We start from the raw sequence: 15108 nt of genomic DNA, 5'->3' as shown, positions 1-15108 counted from the left end.
CGATAATGCTTATCTCAGCTTTACATTCCTTCATTATTTCACTATTCGCACATCTATCATACACCGTTTTGTCGCACATTCTTCTGAGAGATCGCATTTCGACTGCATTTAGTCTACTTTCATCCTTCGTTTGCCAACTCCATGTTTCACTTCCATACATTAGAGTTGGAACCAGGACTCCGTTGTGCACTGCCAGTTTAGCTTCCGCTGATAGGTTTTTATTTGCGATAACTGATTTCAGTGCACCATTCACTTTGTTCCCAGCATTCACTCTCCATTCTATGTCTTTTTCATAATATGTTTTTATGTTGTATATATTTCAATAAATGTGGAATTCGATCATTTTCCTGTTATATTTTAGATACATTACCCAAAAATTGAATACCTTTCTGTTCAATATTATTTTAGTTAGTTAAAGCTCGGTTCAAGATGCAAAGTGGCTTGATTTATGAAATGATATCTGGGCAGATAGGGGTCTAATGGGTTGAAGTTGGTTAGAAGTTCGATAGAGGGGAGATACCGGTCAGATATATATTGATGGGTATCGCTCAGTACTTGGGGCAAGGAGACGGAGCCCTAATGGGAATCAATGGCCAAACGGTTTCACAAACAGAGCTTGGCTAACCTCATTGTTCATGATAGTTCAAAACCACAATCGTAATGGATGGATACATTACTATTAAAACCTTCATTAAGTGTTTTAAAGATATCTGAACGTCAACAATAACGAGTAGGATAGATGCTAAGTGTATCGAAAATATATAACTGATAATTTGAGAAAATAAAAATACATTTTTAGATATCATTCGACATCTCGACATTTATTTCAATTTAAATTCAAATCCTTATCCGCACCCCAATGGTGCATAGGGATTTTTTAAGTACAATATTGTATTTTAAAACACAGTTTGCTTAAATGCCAATTTTTTTACCAAAGTCATCAAAAATTATTATATATGGCTATTTTTGCATTATATATGATTTAAAGATTGAATATAAATATAAATTTATCTTCAATCTTCTAATTCAATCTTCTGACCCTCATCTGTCCGATGGTACACAGGGCACTGCATTAATGAACACAGTGTAATGACAATATTAATCACACAAAGATAAGGTGATCAACCCTCCGCTTCAGGTACCAGTCCAGGGTAGTATTAAATAAATATTAGAGTGAAAAAATCACTTATATTTATTTGACCCCCCCTGGGAATCAAACCCGGGACCTCCAGAACGGTAGCCGAGCATGCTGACTATTACAATATGAAAACGACATTTTTATAAGTGGTATTTTGAAAAGATTGTACTGTATTTTTAAACTTTCAAAACGTTCTCTGAAAAATCAAGTTTTTTTTTTAATTTATGATGTTCTTGAAAGGAGTGAGCGAATTGATTTTAAAACATAGTGGTTAGAGTGGGCCGTTGATGTATGAAAAATATTATTTTTTTAGATATCAAAGACAAATAGGTCTAAAAAGTTGCATTTTGAATTGCACATAACGTAAAAAATATTTTAAAAAAATATTCCATACTACTTTTGGCCCTAAACCAGAGCTCAAAGTTTTCTGAAAAGCTATTTTTTGCGCTTTACCAGCTACCATTTCGTATTTTAGTAATGTAGGCAGTTTAATTAAATGTTAGGATATGTAACATACCTTCCTTAATAAGCACACAAGGTCATAAGTTGCACTTTTTGTTGTTATAAATCAGTAGCGTTGTTTTAGTAAGTCATTGTTTCCATCAGTATTAAGCCGGCGCGCGGCGCTAAATTCGAAAAAAAACGTCATCGGCCCACTCTAATAGTAGTATTAACCAAGTAAAAATTTAATTTAAAACTGAAAGATATTACAGTTAAATGAATGCCGAATCAATTAATGAAATTTATCTCAAGGAATTGTAAGAATGAATACGAGAAAATATGTAAGATATTCAAGTATTCAAAGAAGCGTCGCTTCAGCGGTAAGAAATGAAGGGAGACAATACAAAACGAAATAATAATTTCCAGCATTTTCCATATTATTTATCTCTCACTTCGGTTGATGAAATGCTCCTATTTAACTTGTCTAAACAGCCATTAATATCAATGAAATAATTAAAACAGTAGACGGGAGATGGCGCTCCATGGAAAGATAAATTAATGACGAGTCCTTACGGTGATTCCGCGGTTTTGATATCAGAACATTGTTTTATTAAATATTCATTCGTACGATACAATCTGACATTTCGAATTTTTCTCATAAAATGCTGTAATGCCATTTCCGAAAAATAAAAGAGTTTCTGCTTAATAAAACGCTTATTTTCATCTCACCAATAGATGTCTCTAGTGAAGTTCTAAGTGATTCAAAAACAATGTTTCAAAATTGGTTCATATATATTTAGAACTTCCAAGAATTTGAGAGATTCTGCTTAGTAAAACGTTTATTTTCATCTCACCAATAGATGTCTCTAGTGAAGTTCTAAGTGATTCAAAAACAATGTTTTAAAATTGGTTCATATATATTTATAACTTCCAAGAATTGGTTGTCAATTACAAATGTCAAAATATAAGTATACAAAAGTCAAATATTTTTTTTAATAACAAGACAAAAATATTAAAATATCAGCTTCATAATATATAATGTAACTGATAAATATAAAAAAGGTAAAATCAATCACTGATTTTTTTAGTCTAATAAATTGTACTTAATTTTTAAAAACACTTAAAAAAAGTATTTGTGACAATTCGCTCACTCCTTTCAAAAACGTCACAAATCAAAAATCGTCAATTTTCAGTTGTGCGTGTTTTCGGATTGCCTAGAAAATGTACTATATCTCAGCAAAAGTGGAATATTTTTAACTTAATATTTACCCGCTACATGGCAGAAAATGTTGTTTTTGCATTTTGAAGAAAAGGTATTGTTTAATTATTTTATCAAATATACTAAATATTTTTTGAATGGAGAAAGAACCTTCAGGTTTTACCTAAAAAGATTTGATGCACAGTAAAAAGTTCAATAAGTGGCTAGATGTTTATTTTTAATACATTGTATTATATTTTTAAACTTTAAAAACGTTTTCCTGTAAAATCAATTTTTTTGATTTATGACGTTCTTAAAAAGAGTGAGCGAATTGTTTAATCTTAAATATTCACATTTTTAAACAAATGTGAATATTAAAAGGACTGATGACAATCAGATTGTTACAAATATATTTTTTATGTGTTTTTAACAATAATTAATAATAATAAGGTATAATTTAATAGAATTTAAAAAAATCAGTGTTTGATCTATAATTTTTGTGTTTAAATTAAAATGGAGATCTACAAATTAAACGCCAAATGTATGGATAAAAAAGGTTCAACTCTCTGTATTGAAATATGTAAGAATTGTATGGAAAAATGAGTAGATACAAAACTGTATTCAGCCACGAATAATATAATGCAAGGCGTGTAGCGTGAAGTAAACAACGATATTAAAGAAAACACCTAATTGCGTCAATTAAACTCAGAAAATACATCTCCGATACTTACTGCTCGTTATATCGAGCAAGCAAAAAGCATGCAGACAGCAAAAAAGTGCTCATACCTGCCTTAGCTTACGTAGTTGCCAATTAGGTATGAATTATGTATGTATAACGTATTATATACGGTATGTATCTACACGAATGGACATGTCGCTCACTCCTTTCAAGAACGTCATAAATCGAAAATCGTGAATTTTGAGTTGGGCATGTTTTCGGAATTCCCAGAAAATGTATTATATCCCAGCAAAAGAGGCATATTTTAAACTTAATATTTACCCGCTACAGGACAGAAAATTTTGTTTTTGCATTTTGATGAAAAGGTATTGTTTAATTATTTTTTAAAAATAAAATAAATATTTTTCAAATGGAGAAAAAACCTTCAGGTTTTACCTAAAAAGACCTGTTGCATAGTAAAAAGTTCAGTAAGTGGCTTCATATTTATTTTTAATAAAAAACATTTTCCTGAAAAATCTAGTTTTTTTATTTATGACGTTTTTGAAAGGAGTAAGCGATGTATGTATCTACAACATATCGGCTGTCCAAACGCAAAACACAGTAAGGGACATTTTTTTTGCAGTGCGTTTTTTTTTGCATTTTTGGACTTAGTAGATTCTACTTAGTCCAAAAATGCAAAAAAAACGTACTACAAAAAAATGTCCCTTACTGTGTTTTAAGTTTGGACAGCCAATATGATTTATCGACAAGTTTATACCATGGTCCAATATATATATCGGTGATCCATAATCGAGAGATTCTTCATCTTCTTCTAACCCTTATACGCATCCAATAGTGCATAGGGTACTGCATCGTATTGAAGCAGTGTTATATTGATGGTTATTTACTTGAAGGCAAGAGGATCACTCCTGCGCTTCAGGGTCTAGTCCAGGGTAATCTTAAATAAATATTAGATTGGACAATCAAGAGATTACTAAGAATTAAATCACAACTTCACAACCTTTTAGGTGTGTCTAAATTCTTGTACACAAATCTGGGGTTCAGCACTTTGAAGTTATTTTTACGTTTTAAAATGTAATATTAACTCCTTAGTGGAGAAACCCAGTTTTCTGAACAAGGATTAGGATATACTGAAAATGCGAATAAAATAACTGGGCAAATTAAAAGCGTCATAAAAATTAAAAATCATGTTTTTAGGTGTCTCCCAGTACGTAAAATAAATCAGTAAGGATCTTCATTGAAAAGGTCTTTGCTAAATCAACCAAGCTTGCTTAAATCAACCCTAGATACTGCCACAAAGTCGCACATAAAGCAACGTATGAATTATATAATATTAATATTAGATAGTTGATAATTTTAGTAGTATGTTTGTCTGTCGTGATTAGAATGGTTAACTTGTACTATAAATTTATGTTTTGTCTGACTTAAAACGAGCTCAGACAAAGCAATTAAAAAAATAAAAAATAAAAACAGTTTTAAAGTATTAAAAAAAACAAACGTGAATTTTTTAATCAAAATAAATTCGTAGAAACGTGAAAAAATATATGAAAAATGCTTGTATTGAAGTTGAAATGTGAAGCATGAAAGTTTCGAGAATGTTATAAGAAAGGTGGGTATTTTTTAGGACAATCGTTGACATTACACGACTTTAGCTGGAGCTTTCTGGAGCTTTGTTCTCAAATAAAAACATTTCGCCTCGAGTACCTACTTATCATAACATTTTTTGTTTGGAAATAATGTCTAGGCAAAAGAACGTAATAATTCACCACTTCACGTGAGATTTTCAAGCTCACTTTTTTGTTGAGTAATTTCGTGATCTGTATTAAAGGACTCGTAAACTCTCTTTTTCTAACCCTTATCCGCACCCAATGGTGCATACGGCACTGCATCATATTGACACAGTGTTATCTTGATCTTTAGGTCCATGAAGGAATTTACTCCTGCGCTGGTAATATTAAATAAATATTAGAGTGAAAAATCGCAAGTATTTCTTTTCACCCCTCTGGGGTTTGAACCTGGTACCTTCAGCGCGGTAGCTTAACACGCTAACCATTACGCCACGGAGGCGTTTTAAAACGTACAACTTACTTAGTCTAAACTACAGACGTTTGAAAAAGTGTCGAGTATGCAAATCCCCAAATACTCAAGTCATTTAATCTGTTCTCCCTTGCCCTCATACTATTTCAAAACTATCGTGTTTACAATGTAGCTGTGGGATCTGATGTGTTTTGGAATTCGCGAGCATTCATTTTTTTTCTGATGGGCCAAATAAGTTATTTTTCTTCTTTAATCGTCTTTCTTCTGTCGAACATACATGCCTTTTCTAAAGAATTCCACCCCAACATGTCCTAGGCTTCTCTCAGCCAACCCCTTCCCGCGACTGGAATAATATCTTCGACCCATATTTTTTGAGATAGCTCTACCGGTCTACTTTATTTCCAGGGTCTCCAATTTAGAATTCTGGGTCCATATTTGACGACGTCATCATAGAGTGATGACCATGGGTTAAAGCATTACTGGTCATGTAACTTATTTTTGCTCCTTCCCTTGATATATGAGATCGAATGCAGAGCGGACACCGCAGTAACAGAAACGCGCTAAGAGTGTCAGAAATGAAGACTCTAAGGAGCGTATCTGGCAAGAGTCTACGAGATAGAATAAGAGATATATGCGAGATTAAAATGTCATTAGGTGGGACAGGGAAAGGAGAGGATAATGGTGTGGTTGTGTGAGGAGAATGCAACCATCCAGACTCCCTTACATAACAGGTTCCCACCTAACGACGTCTAACAACGAAGGCACATGCACAAAATTTGACAAGAGTGTCAGAAATGAATACTCTAAGGAGAATATCTGGCAAGAGTCTACAAGATAGAATAAGGAACATCATGATAAGAGTAATATGCAAGATTGAATACGCCATTAGGTGGGAAAGTATATGAAGAAGGTAATGGTATGAGCTTGTAAAGAGAATACAACCATCCAGACTCCCCCACATTACATTGCAATCGGACCACCAAACAGATGGATCGACAACTGGAAATCGACATAGCAGGAGATGAATCCTTCTTAAAAACAGGCCACAAGGCAAACACCAAGATGAAGAAGAATAAGAGCTTGATATATATTCTAGAATTTATACGTTTCCAGAGTACCTAGTAACATAAATATGCATTTGCAGATGGCGTGCCAGGCTCTTCTCGGATACATACCCACATAATACCTCAAGTGTAAGAAAGCTAAGGGGACCGTGAATTTTTATTATCTTGCCAACATTTCATAATTATTTCTTACATAACTAAGCGAGATTTATTCCACTAGCCGTCACGGAGCGCGCTGGTCAACCAGCACAGGTAACTATTCCGCGCCCGCAATACACACCGTAACATAATATATTTACATTATACATACAAACTTACCACTTTATGGGGGAGCTTAATTGCCGACGCGCACGCTACTGAACTGTACTGAGTATTTTATAATAATATTCCCCCGGCCGGTACGCCACTGCACAGCAATCTACATTCTACAGCCAGCGATGCTCAAACGGTGCCCGTGGAAATAGTTCCACGTCCGCAGGCGCCAATAAAATAGCGAAATAATACCATTGAGTATTAAGGCTAGTTCAATTGTTCACATTTAGAAAGCGACCGGCCACGTTAGGGGCCAGACATATTTTGGCGCACGATTTAAAAAAATAATATTTATAGAAATTTGACTTTTTTATAGTTTTGAAAAAAATATTTTTACTTTTTTTTAAAACTCCTTTTTACCTTCCAATAACTCAGAAACATTTATTTTTTTCGAAGAAAAATATCTTTATTCAATTCAAAAACAGCATTATGAGGTTAAAAAAAAAACAATTTTGCTACATCTTTCCTGCGTTTAAAGAAAATTACGTTGTGTTTTACCGTATATTACTTTTTTAATAGGATGTTTGCGAGTTCAGCCTTAAATAATCAATTAATACAAATGATAAACCAATATTTAAGCACTAACAAACATTGTTTGAAATTACTTTGGGTTTATTTTATATAACTTTCAGAACACGGTTTCTAATTAGGACACACAAATTGGTATCGAGGATGAATCAGTTTGATTCAAAACGACATAATAATATAATTAAGTTAAGATTTTTCTGAATATTTAATGAAAAATTTGGTTCATTTAATATTTTTTCCATGCGACTGCCGTAGTTTTACTTTCTAATTCACGAATGCGCCTGCTAACTCAATAAGTTTGAGAACCTTGCTCTACTCTCTGCATCACAACAATTAAGTTTCAGTTAAGTACGTAATTGAGTAATACATAAGGCGAGTGGTTCTGGATTTGATACACGGCTAAAAAAAAATTAAAAAAATCGCTGCGATATCACTAGTAAGACATTTCATACTTGAAGATTTTTTTCTTCTAAATTGATGATATTGACGGGAGAAAGCAATAAAGTGCAAGGCGAGAATTTTAAACACACAATTTAAATTTTTAGGACGATTTATTAAGTTGGGGATAGAGACCTCTAGGGACCCATGTTTTATATATAACGGGGGTCCTAATTTATCATAAAAATAAAACTCTTAGTAAACAATTGTCTTATTTATATTATGAAGTGCTAGATAAATATTATGTTAATAATTAACAAAAGCGGGAGGTTTTTTGTTTACCTAATTTTCGTTTTTTTAAAGGGTTGGTAATTTCAAAAGTTTGAGTAACGCTGGCTTTTCAAAAATGATATCATTTGGTGTATTAATCAAATTATTTTTCTGCAATGAGTACGCCGGGTTTGTGAGATCCTTGTTAATTAATGGAAATAAAACCCCTATTACTTACAATACATGAAAATCGAGCGATTCGAGTGGACTTTTTTGATTTTTAAAAAGGGTTTTTAAAGGATTTGTATATGTGCAATAAATTTGAAGTTTTAATGCTTTGAAACGATTGCATGAATTGAGCAGAAGTAACATTTCAATCAGATTATTTTTCATTTTTCATATGAGCTTTACTTTGCAAATACCATTATTTCAGTATTTACTTACATTAAACATATATTAAAGATGGATAAATATTTCCGCAAAGTGACTGCCGAATCAATTCAAGAGATTATTTTATTGCAAAAAATACGCTGAATTTTGTGAGAATATTGTATAAATAATAATCAATCAGGACCTAAAATCTTTGTCAAAAGTCTGCGTAATCGAAGTGCATGACTAGATGTATAGATGTAAAGAAAGCGAAGAGTGTATGTCAGAACAGAAGAGTGAGGCGTTCCATCCTTTCGGCCTACCCCTTCAATAGTAGTTATAATAAAACCATAGTTTGTTTAGATTACCGTAGAGCGGGGCTACTTGAACTTTGGTGTGTTACTTGAGCCCAGTACAAAAAAAAATCAATGTGTATTTGGTCTACAATAATGAATGTATCGTGACAATAAGTGTCACCTGTCAGGGAAACAATGAATCATGTCGATACGTTCATTATTGTAGACCAAATACAGATTATTTTTTTTGTACTGGGCTCGAGTAACACATAAAAGTTCAAGCCCCGTTCTAGGGTACATGAAAAACTAAAGATGGAAGTTGCTCTTTTTGATTTTTAAAACCGTTTTTAAAGGAAGCAATTATTCGTAAATGTGAAATAAATCAGGAGGTTTAATGCTTCGAAACGATTAGGTGAATTGAGCAGAAATACGACGCCACGAAAGCAAAAAGTTCAATTCAGTAAATCCCCCTTCCAGGTGGGTAGCAGTTACAGGTCTCGGGCTATGAATTACCGATTAAATTACCAGCCACACGATTTGCTAAGGGATACAAACGTGTTGGAATTCCTATTGGATTTCCGTAATAAGATTGTAGTACGGGGGGTGGATTCTCGGGATATCGGCGAGCGCTGGGGTTAGGGGTGAGAGAAAGGGTAGCCGCGAACCACGGAACAAAACAAAAAGGTAATTCATCACTTCTGCACAAAAAGTCCGACAGGGTAGGGATAATGGACGCCGGTCGTTCAGTCGGATGACGCCAGAGGCCTTACGACGTCACTGACTCGTCCTGCACGGACCTCTGGTGCCTTGTATCATATCTTACAAGACGTGAATAATCGTCGTCCGAGAATGTAGTTTTGAATTTTTAATTGGAAGTATTTTTTACTAGCTCTATATAGCAAAATATATGCTCGTATAAAAACAGTTGAAAAAATAAATGTTAATTTTTCACGACTTTTAATTCACCCTATTAGTTAAGTCTATATAATGTATGTGTGTAATCTTTTTGGTATGGTAATATAACACTCTCCTTATCATTTGTCGTTCACTTTGTGTAATACCACTTAAAAATACTGCTTCAAGACTACCAGTTTCATAATAATCATTCCATTTGTGTAACCAAATTTAATTGTTACATTCAAAGTAATAGTATTTTAACAGTCCAAAACTTAATAAGGTTTAATGGTTTATTTTATATTCTTATGTTTTTTTTTTTAAATTTTATATTCTTAAAGGATCATTGTAAATTCTGGAAATGCCTGAAATTTTGATTTAAAATTTTTATGCATTTTATACTTTAACCAATTATTCTGTGGACGTCATTTGAAGGATGTCCAAATGCTTAGGTTTTTTCCATTTTCCAATATATTTTTCATAATTTTTTTTTAAATATATAAATCAATCTGTCCATGACCATGGTTAAAATTACATCTGGCATATAACGTGTCGTGTATTTATCAAGTTACAGTAAACGTGGGTGTCTGACTGTGACCGAGAACTTGAACTAAATCACAGAGCCCGAATGGCGATCGGAATGAATGGTTAGTATTGCATGGCTATGGACTGTTCGTGACATTTCAAAGGCTGTGAATTCACGTGCCGTACGTACAGGTAATCACAATATAATAGCTATGTCTAGTGATTCAGAATCAAGGTTAAATAGCTACTTATCATGTACATAAATGACAAATTTTCATGTACAAATTTATGAGGCAAATGTAATTAGGAAAAAGAGCAGAGGAAGACCGAGAAAAACTTGGCACGATCAGGTATGCCAAATACTTGAAAGTGGTCAGGTTAGGTGTCGTAATAATCGTTGGGTATGTATGAGGAAATGCGTGAACGTGGAAGAGAAGAATGTTTGCAAAGACAGAGTGGTGCGGCGTTCTATTCTCTCTGCCTACCCCTGCGGGGAAGCGACGTAATGGTTAGTTAGTTAGTTTCATTACCATAATTTATTGTAGTTCGTTAAATTTGTAATGCAAGAAAAAATAATAAAAAAACAGCTTTTGCTGAAACAGAGTTCATCTATAATATAAACGTGTAAATAATTATCATATTATAAATTATGTGTTTGATAATGTCCTAAGAAGACAAAACGCGTCACGTATTAAGATATACATAAATAAATGTAAAATTCAATCCAACAAAAACCTTGTTTTATTTTGGATATATTACGCAACTATTCAATATAGAATTCTACCAACTGTCTGCAGTTACAATAAATAAATAGTCTTTTATTATTAGATTAAAACCAATATTTTTAGCTTTTCCACTTTTTTATTTGACCAGCGACCGGGTTTCGTCGTTACCGACATCATCAGACTGGTGAGAGGCTATACAAATTGTTATGTTATATATAAAAGAAGGCAGGATATAATTTTATGAGATTATCAAATCATGGTTATCAACTCCTGCCTTCTTTTATATATAACATAACAATTTGTATAGCCTCTCACCAGTCTGATGATGTCGGTAACGACGAAACCCGGTCGCTGGTCAAATAAAAAAGTGGAAAAGCTAAAAATATTGGTTTTAATCTAATAATAAATTAAAAATGCAATTCCATCACGAAGTGTCAGTGGGTAATATAAATCTATTAAATAAATAGTCCATGGATGAAGACCAAAATATAAATGGATGCTGTAGAAAGATTACGTGATTCAAAGACATGGCCTAGGTCATTGTTCCGCAAAGTGTGTGCCGCGGCACACTGGTGTACCGTGGTGATTAGTTAGTGTGCCGCGGAAAAAAGTCTAGTTTTGTGAAAATATCACATTTGCTCCAAATTTTGATTGCCTGTGCTCGGTTAAGTAGGCTCACATTTCGCATTAAACATAATATGTTAAATATGTTACCATAATATGGTAAATATGCACCACTGAAATTTCTTAATTTGGTAGGTGTATCTTGAATACAAAAAAGTTTGCGGATCACAGGCCTAAGTGATGCTGTTCATCATAAAAGGATCTACAACCCGAGGACGAGGATAGCTGATCCCCTGATTCCCAGAAAATAAAATAATAATTATTACCCCTAAAACAACACCCTTTACATTATATATAATGTTTAATTCTTTTCACCCACCTCCACCTGGTATTAAAAAACTGGACATACTATAAAATACGTATTTTATCAAACATTTTCTTAGATGTGATGGGCAATTATACTACTCTATAGCAGTACTTACACTAGTGGCAAATGCATGGAAATTTTACGAAAGATTTTCAAAATTGTCATATGTAACATGTAACATTATAACAAGTAACACGTGTCTAAAGTATACGTGATCATTTAAATCAGCCTACGACAGGTCGTGAGCCCTGTAAATACTCAGACTTTCATATTGCTCTTCATCTAACTGAAATAACAATTAATATATATATATATATATATATATATATATATATATATATATATATATATATATATATATATATATATATATATATATATATATATATATATATATATATATATATATATATATATATATATATATATATATATATATATATATATATATATATATATATATATATATATATATATATATATATATATATATATATATATATATATATATATATATATATATATATATATATATATATATATATTCGTCCGCCTCCGTAGTGTAATGGTCAGCACGCTCGGCTACCGTTCTGGAGGTCCTGGGTTCGATTCCCAGGGGGGGTAAAATAAATATAAGTGATTTTTTCACTGTAATATTTATTTAATATTACCCTGGACTGGTACCTGAAGCGGAGGGCTGATCACATTTCCTTCATGTGTATACGATCAAGATAACACTGCGTTTATATGAAGCAGTGCCCTATGCACCATTTGGTGCGGATAAGGGTTTTTTTTTATTATTTTATATATATACATATATATATATATATATATATATATATATATATATATATATATATATATATATATATATATATATATATATATATATATATATATACGCGCAAATACATGCGCATACAAAGAAAAAGGGTTGCAAATCCCTGATCTCTGCCATACCTAATTTAATTAATTTGAATAAATAATAATTACTAAGTGGTACTAAACTAGAGGGCAGGGGTGTATGTTTGTAATTATTCTCGCCCATATATTGTATATATAGAGCACAGTATTTTAAAAAGGATTTAAAAAAAAACAACAAAAAAAACTTTAATTTGGCCACTAGTGTAAAAAATAAAATAAAATACGTATGAAATATGAGTATGAAGCGCATTACCACAGGTCACCGATGCATTCATTAGGCTTTGGACTAAGTTTGACTACTAACGTAATTCGTTTACCTTTCGTGGAGAAACGGGCAGACTGATTGAAACCCCTGACGCACTCACCTGCGAAAGAAAAAAAACATTATAAAATTAATTGTAGAAAAAAATTGCTTACTTTAGGTCAAAGTTAAGAATGAAGATTTATGATAATAATGTGTAATATATGTATGTACTTGAAAGTGTTTATACATATCGCTCACTCCTTTCAACAACGTCACATATCAAAAACCGACAATTTTCAGCTGTGCATATTTTCAGAATGCCCAGAAAATGTTCTATATCCTAGCGAAAGCGGCATATTTTTAACTTAATATTTACCCTCTACATGGCAGAAAGTGTAATTTTAGCATTTTTAAGAAAAGGTATTGCTTAATTATGTTTTTAAATATACTAAATATTTTTGAAATAGAGAAACAACATTCAGGTTTTACCAAAAAAGATCTGTAGCATAGTTAAAAGTTCAATAAGTAGCTTGATATTTATTTTTAATACATTTTTTTTATATTTTTAAACTTAAAAAAACGATCTCCTGAAAAATCAGAACGATATGTGAATGTGAACAAATTTTTCATATCATGTAAGAATAATTAAAATTCATTAAAAAATTTAAAAAAATCCTCAAAGAAAAAATACATTTTAAAATTAATTGTACATAAAAGACTGATCACTTGATTTCAAAGTTTAGTTTGAAGATTTGTGATAATAATGTGCAATATATGTATGTATATATGTAGAATAAATAAAACTCATTAAAAAAGTGTGTAAACGAATTTATAAATCTGTTTTATTTTATATGTGTGTATAAATATTTTAACAAATAAATGAAATGACGTATGCATATTTATGTGCAAATGTTTAATTTTGTATTTTGAGTACACTGTTATTATTTTTATATTTTAAAACTCTGAATAAAACTGAGAACACCGTATGAACAATACGACAATAGAAATTATCCAAACTTTATTGAACACATAAGACGATGAAACATTTTGATGGTTAAATATTAAAGGTATCATGTTGGTACATTGTTTGACAAACTTGCGCAATAAAGTGTCGTAAATATCATACAACAAACCACGTGTCACACTTCCCACCGCTCAAAAAGGTTCTCCTAACAAATTTAGTTATTAAAATTTGAGTTACGCTACTTGAAATATAATATCCACATAATCTGCTAGCCATTTACATATCCTATTGCAGGGATGGCAAACCTGTGGTATGTGTCAAGCGTGCCATGCATGGCACGCAAATAAAGTTAAAAAAATTAAAAAATTAAAAAAAGTTGGCATTTTGGCATTTTTACGTCGACTTATTCCTGTGAATCGTTATTATCTTAAAATAAACTTTATAAAATCAGACATAAGAAGTAGAGTTACAGACGAAAAGTACTACTGCTTCTATTCTATTAAAAGCTACCAGCCATCAACCCGATATTTAAAAAAAATAGCATCTACCATCCAAAAACAAAAATTTCACTAATTATGAAGTTTCAAGGGTCAAACCTTTTTTAATTAAGTTTTTTTTTCCATTAATAAGTACTTAATTATTTTTTCGGTGTTTTAATGCTTTGCATTATATTCAAAATCTGAAGTTACACAAACATTTGATGCATTTTTATTTCCATAGCATGTGGCACGCGACTTATTATTTATTTTTATTTTTTATTTCTTAAATGTAAATCTAAATTTAATTGTTCTGCATGTTGGCTCTTTAGGCATAGCCTGTGCTGAGCCGAAAAATGCCGAAAAATACAAACATGCTAAAGTACATAAATAATTATAAAATATTGATTATTTCACTCTAATATTTATTCAATATTACCCTGGGCTGATTACCTTTCCTTCATCTGTTAACGATCAAGATAACACTGCGTTTATATGACGCAGTGCCCTATGCACCATTGGGGTGCGTATAAGGGTATGATTTTTTTTAAACCACCTTGGCTAAAAAAGGTTCGCCATCCCTGTCCTATGACAAAGTATGATAATGTTCTTCGATACTCGTTCCCAAGTTAATATTTATAACTACTTAATGCGAGTATTCCTAAAATTCTCATACATTCGGAGGGGAACATTTCACAAATGGGAAGGGATTTGC

The 15108-nt window shown here is 32.0% G+C and overlaps 1 protein-coding gene across 9 annotated transcripts in view; it reads right to left on the bottom strand.

Moving 5' to 3' along the window:
- The window catches only part of LOC148308973 (polypyrimidine tract-binding protein 2-like), a 552278-nt gene that overhangs the window by 222704 nt on the left and 314466 nt on the right, over positions 1 to 15108 (bottom strand). For 2 of the 9 annotated variants that reach the window (XM_088260793.1, XM_088260797.1), the window contains one exon: positions 13027 to 13074. The exons of the other annotated variants lie outside the window; for them this stretch is intronic. In XM_088260793.1, coding sequence (XP_088116919.1) covers positions 13027 to 13074 — 48 coding nt within the window. The remainder of the gene's footprint in view (positions 1 to 13026; positions 13075 to 15108) is intronic. 9 annotated transcript variants of the gene reach the window in all.

The sequence above is a fragment of the Brachycentrus maculatus genome, unplaced genomic scaffold, assembly GCF_059751285.1.
Source record: "Brachycentrus maculatus isolate JH-2025_06_01 unplaced genomic scaffold, ASM5975128v1 h1tg000142l, whole genome shotgun sequence".
In the NCBI taxonomy this organism is placed as follows: Eukaryota; Metazoa; Arthropoda; class Insecta; order Trichoptera; family Brachycentridae; genus Brachycentrus; species Brachycentrus maculatus.
The sequence above is the reverse complement of the archived record's forward strand: the minus strand, read 5'-3'. Positions and strand labels throughout refer to the sequence as shown.